Source organism: Nelumbo lutea, chromosome 6 (assembly GCF_056320005.1).
Source record: "Nelumbo lutea isolate HS-2025 chromosome 6, American lotus-T2T, whole genome shotgun sequence".
Classification (NCBI taxonomy): domain Eukaryota; kingdom Viridiplantae; phylum Streptophyta; class Magnoliopsida; order Proteales; family Nelumbonaceae; genus Nelumbo; species Nelumbo lutea.
In genome coordinates, this window is record NC_142689.1 from 10,156,849 (window position 1) to 10,173,247 (window position 16,399).

General features: G+C 38.6%; 1 protein-coding gene and 1 pseudogene across 1 annotated transcript in view; one reads left to right on the top strand and one right to left on the bottom strand.

The window, feature by feature from the left end:
• The first annotated feature begins 1,482 nt into the window (after nt 1-1,482).
• On the top strand, nt 1,483-1,917 carry LOC148847275 (auxin-responsive protein SAUR50 pseudogene; annotated as a pseudogene).
• Nucleotides 1,918-4,683: 2,766 nt separating this feature from the next.
• MTM2 (Myotubularin-like phosphatases II superfamily) overlaps nt 4,684-16,399 on the bottom strand; it is a 111,540-nt gene continuing 99,824 nt past the window's right edge. Inside the window, exons 16-19 of the mRNA XM_088948202.1 lie at nt 12,115-12,174; nt 11,919-11,983; nt 6,701-6,980; nt 4,684-6,018 (exon numbers count right to left, since the gene is read on the bottom strand). Coding sequence (XP_088804328.1) covers nt 5,500-6,018; nt 6,701-6,980; nt 11,919-11,983; nt 12,115-12,174 — 924 coding nt within the window. The 3' untranslated portion in view covers nt 4,684-5,499. The remainder of the gene's footprint in view (nt 6,019-6,700; nt 6,981-11,918; nt 11,984-12,114; nt 12,175-16,399) is intronic.

The following is a 16,399-nucleotide window of genomic DNA, read 5'->3' on the forward strand; positions in this document are numbered from 1 at the left end:
TATGGAGAAATTGCAAGTGACTTGAAAACATTGAAACACCAGTATTGTAGTCAATGGCACTCAGAGTAAAACCTCTTAATTCCGGTCACCAAACCCTCCTGAGAGAAGAAATGTTTGAAGATTTTAGTTGTTTTCCTCTGCCCTTTTCCAAAATGGTAAACAGGGGCTTGCCATTTTACATGAATAACTCTTCTAGCAGAGATGATGAAAGCAAATCCAAGATGATAATGAACTTGTTAGTTCATTAAAATCAACCACAGTGGGGTTTTCATTATTACTGACATTTACTTCTGATTTATCAAACTTGGATTTTCAAAGTCAGTGTGATTCTGAAGTTCCTGCCATCAACCTAATGGTCAGAAATTATATCACTATTTAGGGGTAGTTTGGTCATGCAATGAATTTTAAATAATAAAAATTCACTCTGTATAAGTTTTGAAAAGGCATGGTGAATTTCAAATAATATCCCTTAAAAGAAAATTTGAGAGAGAGAAAAAGGATTGTACAGCCCACAGCTGTCACATCCTTAGGTTTTATACTTTATCCCAAAGATTTGATGAATCAATGAACGTGCTCTCAGGGAGTAAAGCCATGAACTACGTAGGTAAAATTGATTGCTCAGTTGGTTTACGGTGCAAATTTCATATGTATTGGTGTATGAAGAGAAAACTGAGGTAAGGGGAAGGTGGTGTAAAATTTGCATCAGTTTTTTAAGATATAAAAATTATACCACCGATAAATGCAAATGACACAAAATTACAAAATTCGATTAGAAAAAAAAAAAGGAACGCAAGTCATAATTACATATAAATGGATGTAAAACTGAAGTGGATGCAAAATTCGTATTTTGATCGGATTTTTTTAAGCAATGTAGACGGTTGGTTATGCATTCTGTTCAGATTTATACTGCAAACCAAGGATCAAAATTGATACACCCCGAAACACCAAAACATTCACATCAAGTGTTTCAATCACCCTCTACCCTTTTTTAGTTTCTTTTTTAGAAAATTTACAGGGATCAGTCTATTTAATTTCTATTATATGAAGATATTACCGATATATTATCATTATACACCCGATACGCCCCGATACAGAACGCCCTGGTTGGATGACCACCCGTATGGCCGGCCTTATATGAAAACATGGCCCCACTTCCCATACCTGCATGTAGTGAGTACTAAAGTGGAACAGAAGGAAGGAAGGCAGTCATGGTTGGGTGCACCACACGTGAGGAACACATGAAGGATGGCCAATATCACCAACATACAACATGGGTGGGCCCCTGACTCCCTCTTGCGTATATCCACAATCCTCCACCATCATCATCATCATCCGCATCCGCATCCGCATCCGCATTTTATATTATTTATATTCCCCACTTGAGAGTAGAGAGCCAGAGGCAACCCTGTCTGTGCTCTTATCAAACGTTTGATTATTGATAAATTGACCTGAGCAGTTGAGCATTCTTCTCAACTACCACACATGGCTGTTCCGCCTGAGAGAAGGAAGAGCAGCAGCATCTGCAACATTGTGAGGCTCAGACGCATTGCGTTGCTGTGGCGTAAGCTTGCTGGAGGGAAGAGGAAACTGCCCATTGACGTCCCTCCTGGCCACTTGGCCGTCATCGTTGGAGATGCTGGCCGGAGGTTTGTCATCAGGGCGTCTTACTTGAACCACCCACTGTTCAGGCAGCTCTTGGATCAAGCCTATGAAGAATATGGCCACAGTCACAGCGGCCCTCTTGCTCTCCCCTGCGACGAATTTCTTTTCCAAGAGATCCTGCGTTTTCTTAGAGATGGCCATGGCCAGAGTTTGAGTCTCTGCTCCTATCAGGCAGCTGAGAAGGAACCTGGGCTAAGCCCGTGGAGAGATTCTAGACCTTTTCTCTATGGTTTTCAGAGAAGATCAACATGGTAGCTAGAGAGCCGAGGGAAGGAGATGCACGCACATTTCTCATTAGAATTAGATAAGCTGTGGACAACAGAGACCCAGTTCGCGATTCGCATTCCAATTCCACTCTGCATTATTCAAGTAAACAAGGGAACCCAAATTCGAACCTTGCTCGGCCAACCCAGAGCAGTCACACACATTTGATGCGGGATTTCACTACGCGCTCATCCAGCTGCATTACTTTACAGCGTGAAAAGCTGCTGTCAACGCTGGATAGGAGCTTGGTATTATTTTTATTTTTTCCGTGTTGAAAATTATTAGCCTCGTCGTGTACTGTACGCAATTTTCCAGGAATCGTAGGTTTTAATTTCACCACACCTGTACATATTTGTTGCATTGGTCAAAGACGCCAGCTCAAGAACAGTAGAACATCTCATAGCTACTAGCTACTCTTTGAGAATATCAAACCTTTAGAGCGGGGCAAGCCTGTTTTAAAGATGTAGTTCCAACCCTTGAATTTGAATGATTATAAAATAAAAAATAAGGATGACAGTAATATTAATTTGTATAGATATCGATATTTTAAGAACTATCAATTTGGCTTTCAAAAAGCACTGAAAATGATCAGTTTTTCATTCGCTAAGCCCTCATTATCCTGTTGCTTGATCATATCTGCTCAAAGAACAACCAAGCATTGAAAACGATTCTCTCGATTCTATTTTTAACGTTAAGCTCAAAGAAACACTGTTGTAGTCTTGTAGAAGGTCCCAAGTCCCAACTTGCTTCAATTGGTAAGGTCTAAGGTATCTGAACTAGCCAACAACGACTGAACTAGCCATTGCATCGGGAATGATAAGAGTTCGAAAGGACTCCCCATAGAGTGCACCCACAGCACATCTCTTTGGCATTGGGAATCAAGAGTATCGTTATCGGGTATCGTAACGGATAGTTTGGATATGAATACGAATATACTTTGAAAACATATAGATACAAACAAAAGATATGAAAACACGTGAATACACTAGGAAAATAATACAAATTTCATAAATAAATCAATTACACTAATTTTAAAAGTCAAAATAATCACAAATAAAGCATATATGTATAAAAAAAATATTATTAATATAACAAGATACATAAATATCATACAATTTTGTTGATAATCCAACAATCAAGAATCCAAGACTCACATTATATAGTTTTTACAAAGTAAAATATGCACAAAATCATTATCATGTTAAATTCTATAGGTCCAAAGGCACAAAACATATGCAATTATTATATTTTAATTATTGTATCAATTATTTTCTATTTTTACTTTTCAACATTACCAAAAAAGTCAATTAAATATTAAAATTTGAAATGTTTGATAGTATCAAAATTACTATTATATGAAATTTAAAACTTTTCTAAGATACATATATTATTATTATTATTATACTTTTACTTTTAATCTTAACTAAAAGTATATCAAAATTATTAAAATTTCTAAGATACACATCATGTGAAATTCATAGTTTTAATTATTAAAGTAACGATTCCATCATTAACATTTTTATTTTCTATAGTTTTTTCTGAAATAAAAAATAATTTTTTATATAAATTTAAATTAGTGGATTTGATAAATTCAATTTACTATTATATTCTTGAATAATTTGTAAACAATTTTTTTTTTAATTTTTGTAAATAATAAATATGTTATTTTTAGTCTAAATTAAAATATCAATGAAATTTATAAACAAATATTAAAATTTGAAGATACATATAATGTACAAATTTATGAAATTTAAGTACTAAAATAATTATCTAATATTAATATTTTTATTTGTATAAAATTATTGAGAGTAAAAAACAAATTTTGATATAAATGTAAATTTGATAGATTATTTACTTCATTAATGTTTATAAAATAGAAGTTTTTAATACTATTTTTTATTTTAAGTTAGAATTATTGAACATAAACATATAATATTTGTCTAGGTTCATGTCAATGATAAAGTTAATAAGTTTTATTTTATATCACTTAATATCACAAATTGAATGATGGCATAGTGGCTTAGAATGTTAATGCACAATGGCATCGTTGCCAATACTTGAGTTTGAATCTTCGTAAGAGTGCTTTTTAAACAAGACAAGAGATGCGTGTGTATCAATGTGTATCAAAACTTATCGATCTATATCGGCCAATACGATGCGATACACTAATACTGATTTATATCTTGTTGATACACATGACTGGACGTGAATTGTACCAGTCATAGCGTATCTCGTATCTATTCATACCGATATTGCATCAGGAATATCATGTTGATATTTTAATCCTTGCTGGGAACATCTCCCGTGCATGTCATGGGAAGATGATCCCAATGCATGGGAGGGATAGGGGAGCCCATCCAAAGTTCAAAGTATCGTTACATATTGGTCCATATCAGTCGACACGTATCGTTCTGGGACCCTTCTGATATTTCCCTACAGTGAGTGTATCGGGGGTCTGACCGGTTCAGAGGATAGAGGGGTCCTAGACCAGCTCTCTTGAACCCGTTTTGAAAAAAAATAAAAAAAAAGTAAAAAAAACGAGTATCAAAACGCCGATACCAGCATATCGGGCGTATCGATATTTTGAACTTGAGCCCATCCCATCTTAAATAAGGGAGATGTTCCTAATGCTTGACTATAGTGGCCCGTTGGGACAAGATGGAAACGTTTTGTTGGTAGCAGAACCCTACCCAGGTTGGGGGGTGTCAGGGGTAGCCCCATGAAACAAATAAATAACAAAGAAATACAGACATAAGATGTATAATCATAAATGTTATAGTCCTTGAGAAGATTATCAAGATCGACTTCCACACTGTCTCCCCTACTGTTGCCTCGAAATGGCAGCAACAATGACAATAAAAACAATAAAGCCCAAAAGGTTTACATATAGCTCTCTATACAAACAATTAGTACATTTAAAATAAAAATGACATCCCGAATGCTGCTTACAGTTATCCAGGGTCTTCCGAAAGGTGAACTGGATACAGACCTAACCTCTGGCATTTTAGCATGTAGTGACCACTCTTGGACTCAGACCTACGTTCTCATGCTTGTCAGCCCAAGATTTTACCATCTCACCGAGCATTGACCCCTAATTAACGCATTAAGAATCTGTACACAATCTTCAGCCATGTATTAATTAAAAAGAGGGCCACAACAAGCGGGATCCACCAGAATATGTACTTGAGCATGGGAGAAAGAGTTAAGCCATTCTTGTATCATCCTTCAGCATTAGTACCAATACTGAGTGGCGTGGTGTATAATTAGTCCACCGTCTATCTACACATAACAGAGAACTTTCTCAGGTGACACTACCTTCCCCAAAGTGCTATTATACCGTCAAATACCTGCTCAATCTCTTCATTGTGGATGGGAGTAAGCATACTTTTGTCCAATAAAATCAGTAACCAAAATGCAGTATATATGATACAGCTGAACGCAATACTACATTTGATTCCTTGAGAAAATCCCAAACTGAAAAATTCTTTGAAGAATTTGTCCCTAAATCCCAGATCTTGAGAACCACTTGGTTAAACTGTGAAATAGATGAAGTGAATTTTTTTGTGGAACATCCTATTCTGATCCAAAATAACGATCATAAATAGAAAGACTATCAAATGCATCAAAGTTTGCTTTCAGCCCAACAAACTGGCTCCCAAGTTGTGCACAACCAGCATCTGGCCACTTGCAACCACCTTCCCTAGTGCGCAGTGGACATAGTGTTTCACATACCCAACTGATTGGGTTGTCAGAAACAGTATCATCTGCCAGAAGAGAGACAGATACAGAAAGATCTGATTTCTCTTTCACTTGCCTATTTCCATACGAGTTTCCCTTTGGAGGATATATAACGTTCTGCTGTATTTCTTCTAGAGTGCTTCCTATTTCCAAGGAACAGTCACCATTACTTGAGAAGCTAACCTTGCATCCTAGTGACTGTATTGCCCGTTTTATGGCTGTATTCTCCCTGCAGGCCCTCTTAGTCAAATCCATTGTAGTGCTGCTAAGCTGCTTTTCTTTTTGTAGTTCAGCAGTTAAGGATTCCATGCTTGTTAAGATGCCTTTAGCCTTCATTTCTGCCACTTCTTTCGCCTGTATTCTCCATGCAAAATAATAACAATAATAATAATGTACATCAGTGAGATCATATAGTTATAGACTTGTAGCAATAGCAGTCTATATAGCCACTATGAAATCTTGAGTAAATTTATCTTTCCACTTGTCTAAATAGTTTGACGAATGGTGCTAAAAGATGCTATATTGTTTCCAAAACTATCAGAAGTCTTGCTCATCAAAAGTTAAATAAATAGAACAAATTATCAAATGTCTCAATAAAGACACTAAAGGATTAGGTAGGGAGAAATATTTGATAATCCCAAGCAGCAAAGGTACTTGCAGTGATCATAATACATGTTGTGCACTCTTCCATCTATTTAACAACACCTTTCACCTACCAAAACCACCTCTTTGGCCCAGAATTCTTGCCAATTTATTTAGTCGATTTTCTGAAAATTTTCTCTACAAGCATGAATTCAGTGAACCAAGTTCTGGTTTCAAGCTTTCTGAAGCAGAGGATTAACAAATCCAAGTAGTATGTCCTACCTAAAATATACCACTAATTGATGGGTTCAAATTGACACAGACTGCTACATCTACAAGTCAGGGTGGAATCACAAATGCAAATTCAAACTGGTATGCTTAGAATCAGATGTCAAAGAAAGAAAAACAGAGAAGAAATTAGAAGCAGGTATAACAATCACAAATTTATAATTACCTTTTGCATTTCAGAAATTTTTTTAGCCAAAATCCTACATTGAGCTTCGAGCTCTCCAGCTTGTGCCTCTGAGGGACAGGCCCACCGAAGATGGAATTGAGGCCATAGGGTTGGAGCCAGTGCTGCTGCTGGAGGTAATAATGGCCCCTCATGTTTCAATGGATCATAGAAGGGGTTATAGTGTGCATGAGACTTTCCCTCAGATGCACGCAACTCATCCAGGTAGATCCATAAGCATCCACAAGCATTGGAAACACCAGCCTGCTGCCTTTCCTTTTCACTGAAATTTTACATTAGCCATCAGAGAAATTAGTATGTAATTTCAATCAGTTTCAATATAGTCAAAATAGCATTTGCAATTGCCTTTGATGAACATTAGTTATACTTCAACCAAAAAAAGAAATAAACATCAGTTATAAATTTATGAATGTCCTACAGAATGTCAAGGAACTGGATGGTTACAATCAAGTACGATTGTGGGCCTAGGACACACAAGTAGGATCTACCACACATATCTCACCCCTAATGTTTTGATGCTATAAACTACCTGTAAGGTCTAATAATTGGGTGTCTAAAAGTTTCCCATTTCATTTAACTAATGTTTATACTGGTCTAAACCTAATTTGTAGAACCAGATACAAACATTTAGGAGGGGATCTTGCATTGCACCAAGGGATGATGTGATCCTTCCTTAATGAACAAACCTAGATACTGTATGTCCTCTTTGAGATTAACAGAAGCAGGCTCCATACTGTATCTCTCTCTCTCTCTCTCTCTGTATATATATATATCAGAGAGAGTTTTAGATGATCTCTTCTTTAACTGACAATAGACGATCTCTTCTTTAACCGGTGGCATATTACAGAGGTCTCTCTCTCCAGCAGTATTACAGAGAAAGTTTTCAAACCATTTCAGTAACGATCTCTCTCCTTCTATGTTACAGAGGCTTTATCTCCCTCTGGCAACGGTCACTCTCTCTGTTTTTTTCTTTTTTAACAATTGAAAGAGAGCATAGATACAATGATAACCTTCCTAAACAAATCCTTGTTTCTAGATCACAAACACAAGAAAAATTTAAGAATTCATCAAAACCCAAACCATTTTCATGATAAGCCTGTTATTATTTTTTGATAAATGAGTATAATTTTATTAAAGCAGCAAATAAGAGTTACATGCAACACATAGAAAGGCACGAGATGCAACCTTTCCTTTAAAGTTAGTTACAGAGTTACAAGTACAAAAGAAATTACACAGAAGCCCAAAATAAATATCCCGGAGAACCCCTTGTTTTGCAAGTGAATCAGCCATTGAATTTGCTGATCTGCCTACCCACTGAACTCTAATTGTCATATTCCTTGTTAACCATTTAACCTTTTTGAAGGTCCTGGATTTCTTCGGCTACTCCCATCAAAGTTCATCTTGATAAACTCCTCCCCTGGTGGCATCCATTCAACCCCATGTCTGTCCTTCCCGGTAGAAGTATTAGCCACTGCTAACCCGCTTCTCCATAGGTCATCAAAAGAGTATGCATCAAAGAGCTTTAGAGTTTTCAGCCACTGAATTGCCCTTGTCAGAATACATTCTTTTCTGAGAAGCTCCTTTCTTTTTCACAAAATATTCTGGTGTTCCTTTCTTCCCAAACTGTCCACAACAAAGCTGCTCTTATGCACTTCCACATAATTCTCCCTCTCTTTGTATGACATTCAAAAATAGACGGACTATGTTAGACAGTTTTGTATGCCCTTAGCTTCAATCAAAATGATGTACTTTATGAGTTTATTGTAAATGAATAAAAGTACATATTTGATTCATGTTCCCTTGGTATGTTTCTGTGTAATACCCTTAAATTGGACACTTAATGAGACTCGTGTTAGTTTAGAATGTTCACAGCCAGTGGGTCGGTCTGGGGAGACCTATCCTGACAAGGCTGACACTGTGGTGCCGCCAAGTTGGTTGGGGTGGCTTGTCTCAGCTACCAGGGTGAGACCCTAGGCACATACAATGTGGGATTAATTGAATCTTTGAACTGGACCAGATTTCCAGTATTGCCCTGGACCTTGGAGATTGATGGGCAAAACTGGAAAGTTACACCCGACCCCTAGACTCGATTATGATATTGCACTAGGTGTCGGATTGGACTGTCTTTGATGTACCATTCAGTGAGATCCTTAGCGGGGGTCAAAACCTAGGTATGTTGGGACAGTCTGAGAATTCATCTGAGTGTGTGATCATAGTGACAGGATGAGCCCCTTTGTCAGACAAAGGTAATGATCAGGGATGCACTCTCACTAATGGAAACCAACACTGCCGAAAGCCGATTTCAATCGTTGAGATTTGTTTTGCAAAATATATTTTATATGAGATATAAAAGTATATATATATATTATGGTTTCGAAATGTTTGTAAAAAGGTTTTAATTCCCGGGATCCATACTTGAGAGAGTGCGACACTGTTCCTTGTAGCCGAGGGAGAGGTCCTCTCTTGTCGGGCAGTGTATGATCATTATGGGCTGAGAGGTTAAGTGTAAGGCCATTGAGGATAATACCTGATGGGCTAATCTTGCATCTGCCCACAGTCCCTGGGTGTTACAAGGTGGCTTGGCCCAGGGACCACTTAGGGTAAGTGTTGGGCCCATAGAGCCCATCTGATGGGTTTCAGGGGGTGCACTGTTCATAACAGTGTATTCGGCCAGGCCTTGTAACAAAGGCTGGGCTGAACCCATGTGGCTGATGTGTAGATCAATGTTTGGGTCCCACGCCATACAAGGAAGCCCAACTGGGCAGCAGTTTGGAAGGCTTAATGAATACATAACCCTAAATGGGCCTTAAGCCCATTTCGAACTGGGCTAATTTGATTAGTCTTTAAGGGGCGAATTCTGAGATAAGATCAGCTGATAGGATCGGGCCCACACCCTATCCACTCAGAGAGTCCAAGATCTAAATGAGATTTAGATTTGGAAACTTCCTAATTAGATTAGGAGCTGGCTGATCTAATCTGCAGATAAGATAAGGATTATCCCTTATCTTAAAGGGACTTCTAATCCAGATATGATTTGGGTTAGCAACTCCTAATGGGATTAGGAGCTTATCCCTTTAAGTCTATAAAAGGAAGAGGGGGCGGCAGCCTTTAGACACAACATCACAACAGACAACCAACTGTCTTGTCTTCAGAGCTGAGATCAGAGAAGAGAGAATTCTGCACCCTGCAAATACTCTCTAGCCGCCTCCTTCCTGCAGCCGCCGCCTATAGCAGTTCGATCTCCATTGTTTGGAGAAATCAAGATTGGATCTTGATTCCAATCTTTTGCAGAAAAAGATTGGTAGGAGTTGTATTCACAAGTCGTCTAGGTGATTCTTGGGAAGAATCAAGTTCTTAGGAAGGACACTGTTGATTCTTCTCCACCTTGCACTTCGCCATCTTCAATGGGAGCAGATTTTGGTTTCTACCTTGGGCGTGAACACCTCCATTGAGAGATATTATTTCTCTGTATCAGGTATTATCTCTCTCCTCCTTTTGGTTCAGATCTGGTTCAGTTTATGGTTCAAGAATGATCATTGAAAATATGATTTTCTAAATAGGGAATTCGATTCCTAGTTGAAGGGAAAGAAAAAATTTTGAAATTCGCCCCCTTTATTCCGCATTCTTGGGTGTCCATGTGATGGATTTCCTATCCCTTCAGACTAAACAATAAGCTAGTATCAGATCAAAGGTTCCACCTACACTCAAACAACATAAGAATCCAACTCCATAAAACTGTAGGAAAGGAGCAAGAGATCAGTAAGTGGTGACAGTCCTCATTCTGAGATTTACAAAGAACACACCAATTAGGGGATAAGCATCAATTTGACCCTCAACTGGGTCACCTATCCCCTTGACCCAGTTCGTCCCATTACACCATGACTACAAGCTTCACCTGAGAATCCATCATGTGCTCGGATGGGAGAAAGCAAGTTCAGAGAGAACAAGTTGAAGGCCACTCGCTCAAAGCTAATGTGCACTGAACGATCTCTATCATTGTGGAAATTGATTTTCTTTTTATATTTTTATTTTCTATTTTGATACATTTTATATTTTGTGAAATTTTTAATCAATGTTTTAAAAACCGATCTGCAACCGGAATCGCTTTGGCCACCGGTTTTTGGGTCGGCAGTTTAACCGTTCAATTCAAATAGATGGTCCCTTCCAATTAAAAAAAAAAGACCAAAAATGGTTAACAGTTCAACTGCCCAGTCCAACTGACTGGGTTTGGTCCAATCCATTTATAAATGGATCAATATTGGATTGGACTGGATTGGACCAAATTCAGTCCAATTGACAGCCCTACCAAGTGCAAATTCACTTTAGTTCAGCATTTGCACCCATACCAAACGCAACCTAACACATATGCATAGTTGTCAAGGCAATGCCTAGGCGACAAGGCATCCTTGGAGGCTTGCCTCGCCCAGTCACCAAGCAGTTTTGGCATACTGTGTAATACAATACTTTTATATTGTTATTTTTTTTAGATTATAATTATAAAATATACATTATTAAAGAAAAATATTCATTTTTTGTGTTTATAAACTAATTTCTTTTTATTATTTTCTTATTTGTTATGGTTTAATCAACACAAACATTGCTAACTGCTGTATTGAACCCTCAATGACTTGAAAATCTGAACCAATAAGTAAGGGAAGAGCTTTTGTCTAATCAACACCTTTTCTTCTCTTCCTATAACAAAAATAGGGGTTCAGCCCCTATATTTTTTGAATTTTCTTTCCTTTCTTCTTTTTCTTCTCATAAATATGTTGATTTTCTAGTCTTAAACATGAAGTTTATAATTTTCTTATGAAAATTATGGATAGTTATTAAAGAAAGTTGGTTATGGAACCTAGGGAACTACCCTAGGATATGTGATATTTACTTAAAAAAATCCATCGCCTAGGCGACTGGGCGACAAGGCGCCCCCCCTGTCACCTAGCCTCACCTTGGCGCCTTGAAAACTATGCACACATGTGATGTGAGGCATTCCACTACCTGGAGGCACAAGGTGTAGTTCAGAACACAAGAGGCGTAAGCCTCCAGAGCACAATTGTAAGCCTCCACAAAACAAAGGCTTAATCTAGATAGACAGGTCTGTTAGTTTGTCATATAAATGCAAACTCTTCAAGAAATGCATTCTGAGAAACCTTGGAAGATTTAGAAATGGAGGAATACTTGGCATCAAAGTTGAGAGCACCTGTTGCATAAGAAGTTTCCAAAACGACATGAAAGTATGCAGTCCAAGAAATGAACCAAGAATGCCTGGATCACCAAATAAAAGTCAAAGATCAGCAAGTAATCCTCCAAAACAACAGGAAGCATGTAGTCGAAGAAATGTGCAGTTATCTCATTAAAAACCATATAAATTTCATAAATTGAAGAAACACACATACCAAGGAGAACTCAAAAGCAAAAGGATACATCCGAAGTAACTGTGAAACACAATCAACCCACTGCATACCAAGTAAGCTCATTATGAGCAATTTAATATTCAGAAGCATAAGCAAATCAAAATAGCAATAGCATATGTCCTATTCTACATCTGTTTGGGAATAACTAATAGCATAAACTACTGAGACCCAGTACTGGAATAATGTTAATATATGATAGATGCAGCCAGTGGTTCAAGGAAAGTGGTCACCAAATGATTTCATGGACTTAGAAGGAAACAAAGATGTACTCAGAGTTTATTTTAGTCATCATCCATATTTTGTTAACAGAAGTAATCCAATATGCAAAAACGCAGTCCATGATTGGTGAATCAACAAAAGTATGATTGCACTCTATGTATAGTTGACCATGTGTTTCTATGTAATCCAATTTGTAGTTCATTGTTGTATCTTCCTCCTATTACCTATACTTCTTAACATTTATTTTAAATAACAACCAAGATATAAGAATAATTTCATTTATCAAAAAAACATATAAGAATAATTTCTGCAGTAAGAGATATCCCATAAACCGAAATTATTTTTTTAGTAATAAATAAAAAAAACTATTAAAAAAGAAGAAAGATTACAAGTTATTAGAGTCAAGGGTCAGAGGTATTCTAGTCTTCATGCCTTATTTTATTAAGAGGTGCTTTGTTCTTTTTGTTTAAGTAATATGCCCCATACCTAATTAGGGTCGTAAGTGTCTTTGTATATTGTTCACAAACCTACAAATACAGATCTGGTTGGCTGAGAGGGATAAATTGAATTCTCCCTCTCCTCCTTCTTTTCTCTTTTTCTTTTAACTTAGGGCTGAAACCAGTGTAAACCGAACTAAGAACACGAGTGATAAGTATTCACCCACGAGAAACGAAAAAACACCCCAAATCAAAACTAACCCCCAAAACAGACATCCAAACACATTCACAAAACCAAAATCAAAGAACACCAAAAACTACAACACTAGCCTCTACACCCACAACAACCAACAAAACCAAACAAAAGAGTAAAAAAACATTACGGAGCCAGCAGACATCCTCTTATACTTGCAACTCAGCTAGTTCAGACCAAGGTTCTAAATATCAATACGCCCAATACGCCGGTAGGGGCGTATCAGGCAGTATCGGTGCTTTTTTTTTTACTTTTTTTATTTTTTTGTAAAATTGGTCCAGGGGGGGCGGTTTAAGGTTCCTCCACCCCCTGAACCAGTCAGAACCCTGATACACCCTCTGTAGGGGCATATCAGGGTGCTCCTGATACGATACATATCGGCCGCTACGTGTGGATTTTTTGAACCTTGCTTCAGACTCTTGAATAGGACTTTCTTTGCTCCACTTGCACCCCTTCTTTGCCTTCTTTGCCTTCTTCACCATTTTGCAAGGCCTAATACCAAATAATCCCCCGTTTAATCTTGTGAAAACTTTTGAAACCTTAACAGGTCAATGTGTTTTTTTACTTCTGAATCATCTAATGGCATTGGGATTTGACCAGAAGCCATCTCAGCAGCCCCTTTGCCAAGAGCCCTGCTACTCCAATTGATCTCAATTTACTGTGTTCATTTCCCTTTTTATTTTCCACTTTATCAGCAGATCCAACACCGCTCCTATTCATAGGCATCCTATATTTCTCCTCCAGTTCTTTCAAGATTCCCTTAGCAAACACCTTCCCTCCTGAGAAAAACAACCTCAATGACTTTTTCTAAGTCAATTGACCTGTCAACAACATGAGTCTATTCCACTCTAACATCGTCATCACTCAATTCACTTGAATCACTATCTCCATCATTTCCTTTTTTGTCCATTTCAAGAGTGTTATTTTGTTAAGAACTTGACAACTAATTGCTATTCAACGAGAGCTGGTTCAAGGTAGATCACCCTCCTGAAATGGATGGAAGAAAAAATAGGAAAGAAGAAGAATAGAACTAAGGAAGAAGTAGGGTTTTCTCTTGTTGAAGATTAATCAGTTTTATGATGTTTTTTATGAGTAGATGTTTTATGTTAGTTGTTAGATAGGAGGTGGGGACCACAGTAGTTATGTGATTCCAAATTTTATTATGTTTTTGTGTCTTATATATGCTGTTTTATGTCTTGCCACCCTATAAGGGCATAGTTGTCTTTGTACTGCTCTATTATTTTTAGTATAAATAATAAGTGAAGGGGGCGGCCAGATTATTGCTCTCCTTTCTTTTCAACTTCTCTTCTTCTCTTCTTCTCCTTCTCTCTTCCTTCTTTCTTCAAGAAACTCCTTTTATTTCATATTTTTTAATTCAGCAAGCTTTCTACTTCTCTCATTGCCTTCTTGAGCTTATTACAACGATATTTATATATGCTTTTCACATCGAAGGATAGTGACGGCTAACAACCCACGTCCACTCCTCTTGACATGGATGACGCATGTAAACAAATCTCAGGGGAGGCTTTGAGTGGGTGATCCAAGGGACACCCGAATAATTGGTCATGTTATTCTGGGCCAGGGCTCTATGGGCCTGACTGGGTGTCAACCAAAATCTATCATCCCCCTCTTCATCAAGTATGACCTTGGCCTCAAGGTCAACAATAAGGAACTGCTGTTGTAGTTGCTCAAAATCTTCCCAGGTGGCATCTTCCTTGGGCAGGTGGTTTCAGATGACTAGTGTTTGTTATTGGGTTTTCTTGCCACGTTTGACCCATTGAAAATTGATGATCCTCTGGGGTTCCATCACTGTTTTCCCCTCATCTATGTACTGGGGAAGGGAAGGGCTCACAACATCCGATGTAGCTAGGCATGGTTTCAAGAGGCTGACATGGAAAACTAGCTGCAGCTAGGAGTCTAGTGGATGAGCCAAGCGATACGCCACCTGCCCTATGTGCTCCACCACTTGGAAGGGCCCAAAATAACGTGAAGCCAGCTTCTATTGGGCCAAAGAGGTCTTCCTGTATGGTTGGAGCTTTAAGTAAACCCAATCACCCAAAGAGAACTCCAGCTCCCAATGCTTCTTATCATAGGCCAACTTCATGTGTTGTTGGGCTTGTTGGTGGTGGAATTTGAGTGATTTCAGTATTTGGTCTCTGGCAGTCAACTGTGCTCCCACTTCAGCTACAGCAGAGGTGCCTTGCTCATAAGGTAAGAGGGAGGGTGGGTCATGGTCATAGAGTACCTTCAAAGGGTGTGGTCCTGGCTGAGACTTGATAGGTAATGTTGTACCAGTATTCAGTCCACAACAACCATTGGGCCACTGTTTGGGCTTTTCACCGATGAAACATCTTAAGGTCTCAAGACATCTGTTCACTGCCTCCGATTGGCCATCAGTTTGGAGGTGATAACTGGTGGTATGTAGCATTTGCACTCCTTGAGATGAAAAGTAGGCATCCCAAAATTTACTCATGAAAAGAGGGTCTCAGTCTGTGAGTATAGAGTGGGGCATCCCGTGAAGCTTGGCAGCCTCTTATATGTATGTACAGACTACGGTCACTGTTGTGTATGAATGGGGAAGGGCTATGAAATGTGCATACTTACTCGGTTTATCCACTACTACCAACACAACAGACTTCTCTGCTGATTTGGGTAGGTCGGTTATGAAATCCATGGTTATTTCTTCCCAAACTCTCTCTGGTATAGGTCAGGGTTCTAACAGCCCTACTGGGCTTGGGTGTTTTTTGTATTTTTTTTCTGTTGGAAAATCTCACACCTGGCTATATAGTCCCAAACCATTTGGTTCATCCCTTTCCAATGGTAGCGGGCTGCCAGTCTTTTACAGGTCCTAAGGACCCCTGATTGACCCCCAAGTACGGAGTCATGGAAGAGTCTCAGTAATTCATGATGGAGTTGCGACTTTTCTAGCACTACTAATCTTCCCTTGTAGAAGAGGGTATAATTCTTAACTTCATACTGTTATGATCCATTTGTCCCATGTTGGTAGTATGGGATGCTAATGTGAGGTATCCCACATCGGTAGTATGGGAAGCTGTTGTGCTTGGGTTCCCTCCCTCTAACAGCTAGCTTTTAGGGGTGAGTTCTCCTAAGGCACATAACAAATGGTATCAGAGCCTACACTATGCCTCCCAGTTGCAATTGTGCGGCGCAGGTGGTGACGTCGGTATTGCAGTGTTCGGCCGGGACTAGATGGATTAGTGCAAAGCCAGCATGCGTAGGCGCCAGGACTGTGGAAGCATGGTGGGGTGTTACGATCCATTTGTCCCATGTTGGTAGTACGGGATGCTAATGTGAGGTATCCCACATCGGTAGTATGGGATGCTGTTGTGTCCCTCTA